The following is an 11535-nucleotide window of genomic DNA, read 5'->3' as shown; positions in this document are numbered from 1 at the left end:
AGACAGAGGAGCAGCAGCAGATGTAAAACCGGATAAGCTCACGCTCAAAGTTCTGTCTGCCAGATAGGATCTGAACCAGTCAAGAGCCAATTTTGGGGCAAAAGATATAACGCACATTAAAAAGATCTGAGACAATTTTTTTTTAAATAAACTTTACTCAGAAATGGTTGATTAGAAAGATTTTTGCTTAGTTTGAGTGAAGTTTAAAGGTGGTTTTCAGGTTGAATTTAAGCTTTTAAAGGACAACAACAAAGTCAAAAGTTTTAGACCACTTAGTGTTGTAAGTAAATAAAGCCACCTGAAAATCAATATTTTGACTGTATTTTGAGTGTATATGAAGATTTGTTTAGTCAGCACTGAGTCATGACCTTTTAACTTTTGGCTTGAATATAAACAACATGGGGCCCGGTCACCTTAAAGTGTTTTTTGACAGAGGTTATGCTCTTTAAGCAAAAAATATTTCGAAAAAGATAGTAGTTTGAATCTACAGGCCACAAGCTTCCTCCTCTGCTCCATTCTGGTGCATTCACTTGCAGACGACAAACGTCTTCGTTTTCCTCGTCCTAGCTGGTGTCTGGCTAATTTTGTTGCATCAGTAATGTTATGTTGGAGGGATGAGGATGGGTGACGGGAAGTGGGGGCTGGCTTACTCCAGGCCAGGAGTCCCGCCCACAACCCGGAGGCGATTTTACTAATGAAATACTGCCCCTCTGCAGAAACTATGTAATAATACTCAGTTTTGGGAAAATGGGTTATGCAAAATGACAAAAAGATTCTCAGCGAAGACCAAGTGCTTCAGGTTCTCATGAAGACGTTCAATACTGAGTAGTTGCAGATGTTTACCGTGACACTTCATGCCCTTCTGAAATGCTTATGATTTGAGTGTGTGAAGCAGCAAAAGTTGCCCTGTGGGGATAAAGTTATGAGCTCAACTAAACATAGATGCTTATTTTAGGAAATAAACAGATTTGATAATGTCAGATAAAATGTAAAAAAAAAGATGACTTCAAACCAATTATTGGGTGAAATTGGGCAAATTTCTAGCCATTAAAATGCCTGGAGTTGTTAGAAGTAGATTAAGATTGAAGTTCAGGAGAACGCCAATCCATGCAGATATTAGTGTTTAGCTAAACCAGGGTCTTCAAGATCTACCGCCCTGTTTGTTCTCAAGTTATCAGTCCAAACATTAAACTGTACAAATAAAACAAAGATCTGAAGATGATTATAGCATTATGTCCACTTTGACTTCTAGCTATGGCCCTCTACAGTTGTTTTATAGTATTAAACCATTTATTTTACATTTTTATTTTTCAATTTTTTTAGAAAACAACACACAATAGTCTTCCAGATTTCAGCACCACATTGGTAAACTGATTCCATACTTCTCTGTTGAGATGAAAAACACAGTCCTGTTAGATTACTTCAGCCATCATAACAGAGATGTTTCTGACCGAGGCAACACTGAGCTAGACATGGTCATCAAGAACGCTTTTTTTCTGCTGAAAATGGAAGTTAAACTAGATCTTGACTAATTGGAACTCATTAAAGTGCTCTGTAGTGATGAAGCTGCAGCCTCTGTTGAAAACAAATCTTTGCTGTGGTTGTGTTGCTCTATAAATGTTCTGCCTCTGATTGGCTGCAAGACCGACTTCCCTGGATCTTCAGTGGCCTGGAAAGGGACAGAGGAGCTCTGTAGCCTCTTATCTGTCAGGCCAGCTGTCGACGGCGAGGGCCAGTCCCACTTCCGCCCCCCCTCGATAACAAGGATCTCAGTGTACAGAGTCAGTGGGACTGGAGAGTTTTGCACATGAACGCTGCATCGTCACAGTGAGCCGAGCATCAGGACGGACTAAATGTTTGTTCAGCTGAGCCAAGTCACGTGATGGATGAATGCAGATTCTTTATTCCACATATTATAGTAACGATAATCACGTTTACTCCTTTTTTACTTCTATTAAACAGAATTTTCAGTGGTCCTTTAAAAAAATGTCTTCATTTGCCAATTATCCAGTGAAGAAAAGTACATATGAGATATTTTTAAGAAGTGATTTAAATATCTGTTCCTGCTGTTTGGTGGATATATTTTTAAATTGACTAACCAATCAAATAATACACTAAACAAACCAAACTAATAGATGAAGGGTTGGAATTTGAATTAAAGGCATTTTTATCTGAAAGAAATGCAAAATACTATTAAAAAGCAAATGCCATTTATTAATTTGTGTCCCAAACTGCATGTGTTGATTTTTTTTTTTTTTTTTAGTTATTATTATTTTTGTTTCTACTTTAGGAATTTTGCTTTGTGCATCTTGGGTAGTTTTTTTTTCAGAAAGGAAAAAAAACTATTTTTTTGCATGGATTTTAGATGTTCTTACACATTTTAAGAATTACATTAGAAAACTAAAAATTGTATTCAACTTCTGCTGATTTTTTTTTCCTATAATTTTATTCTCGAATATAATTTGTGTCCCAAAATGCATTTGTTAATGTTTTTTTTAAATTGTCGTTTAGTTTCGCGCACCTTGACCAGCATACTTTTTTATTAATTTCCCTGACACACAAAGATTTCTCCATTCTCTTTTGATAGTACTTTTTGCTGCAGTATTAAGCATTTTAATGCGAGTTTTAGAGTAGTATTTCTGTTAATGACTCACTTTTGAAATGTGTTTTTTGTTGACTTGTGAATGTAGTGTAGATTTGTTTTACATTTCATGTTTTATTTCTGTTTCTTCTTATAAAGGAGGCCTTAAATCAACTTTTGTTGACAAACTAAAGAAAAGTTTGTTCAAATATTAAATAGTTTGTGTATCTGATCAATGACATGTTTTCATCAAAAAGGTCTTTTTTTTTTTCCTCTCGTCTCTGTAGGATTTCATCTCATCCCCAGAGTGTCGCACGTCGTCCCAGAGAGCTGTCTGCTGATCTTTGTGGGTCTGCTGGTGGGTGGCGTCATCAAAGCCATGAACCAAACGCCTCCAGTTTTGGACACTAAGCTCTTCTTCCTCTACCTGCTGCCTCCCATCATCCTGGACGCCGGATACTTTCTGCCCATTCGGGCCTTCACAGAGAACATGGGAACCATCCTGGTGTTTGCGGTGGTGGGCACGCTGTGGAACGCCTTCTTCATCGGTGGGATGATGTTTGCGGTCTGTCAGATTGAGGCAGCCCAGGTGGGCCACGTGGACCTGCTGTCCTGCCTGCTGTTTGGCTCCATCATCTCGGCGGTGGATCCCGTGGCCGTGCTGGCCGTGTTTGAGGAGATCCACATCAACGAGCTGCTGCACATCCTGGTGTTTGGGGAGTCTCTCCTCAATGATGCCGTCACTGTGGTGAGTCCTCCTCTACTCAAGAGTTTTTTTTTTTTTAGAAGCGCCGAGATTGAGTTTGGGGATTACTAGATTGTATTGATATTTTAAGATTAGGGTGTTGAAACTCTACAATTCTTTAACGACATATGAGATCACGCTTGTTTTTTTTGTTGTTTGTTTTAAATGCATGTTTATCAAGATCATCAAGTTTAACACCTTTTCTTCCCATATAAGAGGCATTTTACAGTAAAGCAAAGTTTGAGTTTTTGTCTCAAAAATAATTTCTTGAGACAATTTCATCATATTGCTTTTGCATAATTTAAAAAAAAGCCCCTGATCATTTTTTGGGGGCAAAATGTATTTAGTTTTTTACATTTTTTAAAATCTGGTTCAGATTTACTTGTTTTTACAAAAATAAAATTACAGTTCTATTAATTAAACATGTACTTAAGAGTGATTTATAATACGTAGATGTGCCATTACCTCATAAATGATTGCTACCGCAACAAATATACTGTTTCTGTTTTATATTTATAACTTTTATTTACAGTTATGACATCATTTCCTGTTCCCACATTATTCATCGCAGTACCTCAGACACCACAAAATGAACTCTGTGGTTAGGGAGAGCTTTTAAGGTTTTTGTTTTTAAGGTTTTTGTTTTGTTTATGTTTTTGTTTTGTTTTTTCATCAGTGAAATTTGGCTTGTATATGATTCATTTTATTTCAGTTTGTTGCAGTCTGAAGTTTGAAAGTTTGAATAATTAAATGTTCCTGCAGCTCTCAGTGGTTACTTCATTAACTGACCTAGATACTTTTTTTTTTTTTTTAAATGAACCACAGACAGGAAGTGATGCGTGACCCCGACACCTACATTTCCACCACTCTTTTTTTTTTGTTATCCATTCATGCAGTCATTGTGTTTCATTAGCTTTTGGTTAACATCCATCCATCCATTGTCTTGACCGCTTCTTCCCTTCCGAGGTCGTGAGGTGCCGGAGCCTATCCCGGCTGTTGAAGGGCGAAGGCGGGGCACACCCTGGACAGGTCGCCAGTCTGTCGCAGGGCCTCAATCACACACCCATTCACTCTCACATTCACACCTAGGGGCAATTTAGAGTCACCAATTAACCTATGAAGCATGTTTTTGGACGGTGGGAGGAAGCCGGAGTCCCCGGTGAAAACCCACGCATGAACGGGGCGAACATGCAAACCACACAGAAAGGTCCCAGCCGGGATTTGAACCGGGGCCTTCTCGCTGTGAGGCGAGAGCGCTAACCACTGCGCCACCGCGCAGCACTTGGTTAACATCTTCAAACAAAATTTGAATACAAATAGCACAGGTTTTATTAAAGATTTATTAGTTGGAGGCCTTGTTGTTAAGATTTTTCTGACATTGGAATTGCTTTAAGAGCAGCAACAACAAAATGATTGGCAGATGGTTTCTAGGTTTGTCTTTGGTATTTCAGACTAAAAAAGGGCAAATGAGAGTTTGAAAGTCACTGCATTGAAGCCAATCATTCTAGCCTCATTGCAGTGCTATAAGCATAGCTTTAAAAAAAGCCTATTTTGACATATTTTGTCCTCATTTGTTACTATTTTCTTATATTTCCCTGACATATCAACCTTATTTCCACAAATACACCGTTCAGCAATTTTTTTTAAATGTATTTTATGGTGGCTGTGTCCTTTCAACAACAATAAATACATCATGCTGTGAAGCTGAGACAGTCAGATGACTTGATCTTAAACAGAGTATGTGATCCAACAGCTTACTGTTTTTTTAACAACCTCTTTAGAGACCCAGTATGTCAGAACTTTGAAATGAAGCTTCTATTGAAGCTCACAATATGAAAATATTAGATTTGCTATTTCAGCAGAACACTGTGAATTTGGGAAATGTTTTTTTTCTTTCTAGATGCCAGATCGATTGCTTTATGGTTAGTTTTAACAATTAAAGATCTAGAATTGTGACTCAGTTCAGCTTAGAGTTGCTGTTTCCATTAAATAAAAGTAGACTTTTATTCTTTTAAATAAAGAACAGCAAAAACTTCCTTTAATTTTCCTTTTTTTACTGAGAGACCTGGATTGTTAGATGAACATTTAAAGACCTGCTCTTTTTTTTCTTGAGTATGTATTTATTTCTATAACTTCTATCGGTATATTATGTAAAGACAGCTTGAAGTCAATGAGAGGCTCTCTTGTAGCAGTAGAATGAAGGTCTTTTCTCTTGTTCTGCAGGTTTTGTATCACCTCTTTGAGGAATTTGCCCACGAGGGAACAGTGACTGTCGGCGACGCACTGCTTGGTGTGGTTTCGTTTTTCGTGGTCTCCGTGGGAGGAATCATGGTGGGCGTCATCTTCGGCATCCTGGGAGCCTTCACGTCCCGCTTTACGTCGCACTCCCGGGTTATAGAGCCCCTCTTTGTCTTCCTCTACAGCTACATGGCCTATCTCTCTGCAGAGGTCTTCCATCTGTCGGGGATCATGTCGTAAGTGCATGAACAAGTGTCCTGATGTTGTGGAATTTTTATTCTGGCCCTTTCAAAACCTCTTATGATTATAAGTACTTTCTGTCTTGGAAACAGTTTGATTGCATGTGGTGTAATCATGCGGCCTTATGTGGAAGCCAACATCTCCCACAAGTCCTACACCACAATTAAGTACTTCCTGAAGATGTGGAGCAGTGTCAGCGAGACGCTCATCTTCATCTTCCTGGGAGTGTCGACAGTTGAGGGTCCTCACAACTGGAACTGGATCTTTGTCATCTTCACACTCATCCTCTGCCTGCTATCCAGAGTGCTTGGTCAGTGCAGAAAAATGGAATTCACGTCCAGATTTCCTTGCAGATAAGAAAGTGTTTTCTGTTATCATTCATCCGAGTGTTAATTCGAGGACTTTTTCTGATTGTCAACACAACAATTTGCTTTAGAATAACAAAACTATCTATAAAAAACATATGTAGACATAACATTTCCTGTAAAAGCCATTAAGAGAGGGAAATTTGTAGAAACTTTGACTGGAGCAATTAAAAACATCTTAGTTTAACTGTCCCTGTTACCGACATGCCCCTTTTTCATTTTGTTGGCATTTCTTCTGGTTGTTTTCTTTCCAGCCGGTTCTGAACCCACTCATTGTTTTGTTTTCAGGAGTCGTCGGTCTCACTTTCATCATCAACAAATTCCGTATCATCAAACTTACCAAAAAAGACCAGTTCATTGTGGCCTACGGTGGCTTGCGAGGCGCTATAGCCTTCTCACTGGGGTTTCTGCTCACCGACACGGAGAAGAAGGACATGTTCCTCACTGCCATCATCACGGTCATCTTCTTCACCGTCTTTGTGCAGGTGAGGGCATTTCCACTATGATCTAAAGGTATAAAGAACAATAATTCAGAATTATTTTTGTTTTTTAAGGGATAATACGGTTGATTTTTCAATTTGGAGACACAAACGTTGCAGTTTTTAGGCTCTCTTGTTGGTTTCAGGGGATGACCATCAGGCCTCTGGTGGAGCTCCTAGCAGTAAAGAAGAAGAAAGAAAGCAAAGCATCAATTAATGAAGAGATTCACACACAGGTTAGTGGTAAATCTTCCTTGCATCGTGTAAGAAAGGCAGTTTTATCAAAGCGAAAGTAAATTTCAGACACAAGTCTGATTTGTGAAAATTTTCTTTCCTTGCAAATCTTTCCCTCAGTTTCTGGACCATCTCCTGACAGGGATTGAAGACATCTGTGGGCATTATGGCCATCATCACTGGAAAGACAAGTAGGATTTTTATCACTGATCCTAAGGAGTTCATTAGATTATGTGGAAACGAACATTTTAAATATATTTTACAGCTATGTTGATTTTTTTTTTTCTCCATTTTTATTGTTTTAATTAGGGCATGGTATCGCCAATAATTTCCAGAATGGATTCATCAGAGCTTGGATCCATTCGATTCGATTTTAGTTTGGCCACTAGGTGGCGATCACTCTAAAGCATGACCTTATTCCAAAAGAAGCAGCAGAAAGTATGAGCAAAAAATGTTTTAGGCCACAAATGGTTACTTCAAAAAATGTTTCCTTAAGAGTTTAAAAAAAAACCATACCTTCTGTGTGTTCTTTTATCATGTTCTTACCTTTTATTATGTTGTTTTTATCTTTATTCACTTATTTTATCACATTTGTTTTATTACGCTTTTTAGTTTTTAATGTTCAGCGCTTTGTTTCAATTTTAAAATTGTGTTAAAGCGCTTTATAAATAAAGATGATGATGATGATGATGAAAGATGTTAATTTAGTCAGCAATGTATGATTAAGTCGACCGAGCGTTAGCATTAGCCACCCTTTAGGAAATCCCATCATACTTAACCGTCAAGCTAGCGGACTTTAGCTTTATGCGTTAGATCGATCCCTACTTTTATGAATCAATTATTGATCTATTAAGCTCAGATCAATCAATTGATTTTATAAACCCAGTCCTTGTTTCAACCTACAGTCCCATAAAAAACAATAAAAAAAGACATTAGATAACTAGTTTTATTGAAATTTTTGCTTTTTGGTTACTTATTATACTATTTTACAGCTATTTCTTTGTAAAACTGAGTTGCCAATGTAAAAAGATGCTTTTTTTCTTAAAAAAACACTAAAAGCTGATATTCTTCTGCATGCAGGTTAAATCGCTTCAACAAGACCTATGTGAAGAAGTGGCTGATTGCTGGTGATCGCTCCACTGAGCCTCAGCTCATTTCCTTCTACAACAAGATGGAGATGAAAGAAGCCATGATGCTGGTGGAGAGCGGGAGTGCCGCCAAGCTGCCGTCTTTGGCCTCCACAGCCTCTTTGCAGTAAGTTTCAGTGCAACGTAAAGATTAGGGTTATCCCAGTCTGCAGCACTGGAGACCTCCTGCTATCTGTGACTGAGACATGGGGTTCCTGTGGTGCAGAGACAGAAAAAAAACATGCTGGCTAACTCACCTCCAATGATGTATATAGTAATACAGAAGGATTCAAATGTATCTCTCTAATAAAGATTGTCAGTTTTTGAACTAAAATAGTATGGTGCCAAACAATAAAAACACAAAAACAGATAAAACAAAATAACATACCAAGGAGAAAATATAACAACTTTAGCATATTATCTGCTATGTATTTGAGTGAAGAGGCCAGATTCAAAGCAAGAATTCTCAGACTTCCTCTTTTCCGGCCAACTCTCCCAGTTTTTCCCCAAAGGCGTTCCCAGGCTACCCCAGATATAATCTTCAGTTGGTCTGAAGTCTGCCACGGGGCCTCCTCCCAGTTAGACCTGCATGTTAGTGGCATTCTAACCAAACCACTGAGATGGTTTCTATTAATGTGGAGGAAGCTCCTCCTGGATAATTTTAGCACAGAGTCTGTGTCAAATCTACAGGCTTTGCTTCCTCACTGGAAGATTGACATTGATTGGGACTGAGACTGTCTGATCTCTTCGAGTTATTATTAAATATTCATATTATTTGTGGTTTCAACAAGCTCCTCCCACGCTTCAGTTTTATCCGTTGGAACGACAAAGCTTTGAAGGCTTCCGCTCTCACTCGATGCTGTCCATCTCTTAAAATAGAAGAGCCAATAAAGTTGAAGGATGGTTCCTCTGCTAAATGTTCCTGGCAGATCCTCATGACAGCATCCTCCTCTGTTATCTGATCCTGCTTACCTCCAAGTGGTGACCATTTAACAGCCTCCTCTTTTCACCTGAAACTATGTTCACACCAGGCATGAGACGCACGTTCAAGCCCATAGTATTAGTAAGCCCGCTCACTGGACAAGCAGGGAGAGGCTTTTCACCTTTCTTTTTCTAACGTTTACTAGCCCATGTCCACCATCTATAGTTCGAAGAGGCTTCGTTTGAGATATCAAAGCAGTGCAAATTATCCAAATCTTTCTCCAGACTTTTTCTTTCACAGCTCTATTCTGATATATGAATAACTGCGTCATATAATTCTAGCCGGGCACAAAATGCAATTATTAAATTTTCCTTCATGATCAATTTACAATTGGTTGGCACTTCTGTAAATGAAAAGAGATGCTATCCATATGTTACAACCAAATCTGGGTCTCTGATTGGTCAAAAATCAACCTGGTTTACTTTCAACATGCATTCGGAAGTACATAGAGAAAAGTTAATGAATGCAAGAGATTTGAACGCGGAAGCCCAAAGCGTGCATTTATGTGCATTTGGATAGACTTTTCATTTGAAGTAGCTGCTAGAATGTGCATTGCCAAGGCCCAAGGGTGGTGTGAAAGTAGCTTGAGTCAGTCGACATGCTGTGAATCTGAGACATTATATATTATATTTCTGCATGTTTGAACAAACTCGGATGACACAAATCAAATGATCTGTATCTTTCTCACACATATTAACCAAATAGTACCTCTTTTACTTGTGTAATCTGACTGTGGGTAACTTAAGAAGATTCAGAGTTCCATTATCCAATGTAAATGGAGATGACCCAAACTAAATGTAGTTGAAACGTTCCTTAAAGTCTTCCATCAAAGAGTAGACGGTTTCATGTTCTAAGAACTTGTGTTGTCCAGGATGCCAAAGACCCTAGCTTCAACTACTGCCCAAACCTTATTTTTCCCACTGCAAAACATGAGTCCTCTAAATGAAAAACCCTTCTGACCTTATCCCAGCGAGATCCTACTTAACACAAAGAAACCCAAACAAAATTAAATGGAAATTAAATGCTGTTTTCTTTCATTTATTATTAAACCTGTTAAAAAGGAATGCTTTTCAGGCCCAGAAAAAGGTATAAAATGGAAAAATATTATAACTTTTGATTTAACTTTCCATAAATTTTAAATGTAAAAATAAGAAAATGTTATTCAAATACCTAAAACATAAAAAGCTTAAATCTTAGAATAGTACTTTCAACATTATCTTTTAGTATTTTTTTAAGGTTTTTCTTCATCTTTTTTGTGGCCTTCCTAGCATTTCCATATATTTTGTTCAATATTTTAGGCAAAAAAAGAATCTTTTTTTATCCATATTGTTCTTATTTTCTGCTCATTTTGTACTTTTAGGAATTAAGATGCTCACATTTGTATCTCTTGATTGATTCTGTCCCATGAATGTTTTCCTAGAAACGCTCAACAGAGAGCCCCACCCAAACAACGAGCCATTCCAAGCATCTCAAAGACGCGTGAGCAGGAGATCAGGAAAATGCTGCGAGCCAACCTGCAGAAGACCCGGCAGAGGGTGAGGAGAACAGGAAGTCCGGCTGTCTGATGCTGAAGCAGAACGTCTCATTGTGATCCCCTTGTTGCTCCGTAGCTTCGCTCATACAGCAGACACGACCTGTTCAGCGACCCGTTTGAGGACAACATGAGTGAGATCCGCTTCAGGAAGCAGAGGGTGCAGATGGAGAGGAGGGTGGGTCGCCACACACTTATTTTTAAGATGGAAAGCTGACTCCATGTTTTAGATTCCTTAAAATATGAATACTTTTATGCTTAAGAACTATTTTTTTATTATTCTTGTGAGCTGTTTTCTCCAAATTTGTCTTATTTTTTGTTTTCTTTTTTATTTTTTTGATAGATGAGTCACTACCTCACTGTTCCTGCAAACCGCCAGGAGACTCCTTCTGTTAGGAAAGTCTGGTTTGAACCAGGTCAGTCGCAGACACAAAAATAATTCTAGAAACACGACAAAAAGAGGGGGAAAAGTGTTACACACTTTTGAGTGCATTTCATAATTTGTCGTGTCGCTTCACAAACAACTTATATCAGAAAATGGCACTTTTTTCCTCAATGATACCATGTTTGTAGTTACATTTGCATTAGGAGGCCTGTGTTGGGACAGCTGCTTGTTTTTACAAAGATGGTCTAACAATAGTGAACCTTATTTAGCCGTGTGCTGCTGTCTTAATCTGAACAGCATAATCCTTTTGACCTCCTTTATGTTTTTCTAGCAGTCTGACATGAACCTGATCACAGCAGAAATCCCAGATCCATAGTTTTTAGCAATCTAGGAAAGGTTGTCTGTTGAGAGGAATCCTGCAGATCATACATAATCTTTACCTGGGTTTCTGCAGGACTTTAAACAAACATTAAAAATATTAAGTAGCTTTGATGTCTTTACATGAGATAAAGTATTCAGAGTAAGATTGAAAGAGACTTTTTAAGTGAAAGGTTTTACTTAGATCCATCGTTTAACTCTAGAAAAAAAATTTTTTTTTAAACTTCCATTTGAAGAGACAGAAAATTTA

The 11535-nt window shown here is 38.2% G+C and overlaps 1 protein-coding gene across 1 annotated transcript in view; it reads left to right on the top strand.

Annotated features, from left to right (window-relative positions):
* The window catches only part of LOC112137653 (Na(+)/H(+) exchanger beta), a 15813-nt gene that overhangs the window by 887 nt on the left and 3391 nt on the right, over positions 1 to 11535 (top strand). Inside the window, exons 2-11 of the mRNA XM_024260077.2 lie at positions 2869 to 3329; positions 5550 to 5800; positions 5897 to 6114; positions 6458 to 6654; positions 6795 to 6884; positions 7003 to 7073; positions 7963 to 8136; positions 10412 to 10526; positions 10602 to 10700; positions 10866 to 10938. Coding sequence (XP_024115845.1) covers positions 2869 to 3329; positions 5550 to 5800; positions 5897 to 6114; positions 6458 to 6654; positions 6795 to 6884; positions 7003 to 7073; positions 7963 to 8136; positions 10412 to 10526; positions 10602 to 10700; positions 10866 to 10938 — 1749 coding nt within the window. The remainder of the gene's footprint in view (positions 1 to 2868; positions 3330 to 5549; positions 5801 to 5896; positions 6115 to 6457; positions 6655 to 6794; positions 6885 to 7002; positions 7074 to 7962; positions 8137 to 10411; positions 10527 to 10601; positions 10701 to 10865; positions 10939 to 11535) is intronic.

The sequence above is a fragment of the Oryzias melastigma genome, linkage group LG11 (assembly GCF_002922805.2).
Source record: "Oryzias melastigma strain HK-1 linkage group LG11, ASM292280v2, whole genome shotgun sequence".
Classification (NCBI taxonomy): Eukaryota; Metazoa; Chordata; class Actinopteri; order Beloniformes; family Adrianichthyidae; genus Oryzias; species Oryzias melastigma.
Note: the sequence above shows the minus strand (reverse complement) of the source record. Positions and strands in the feature narration are given on the sequence as shown.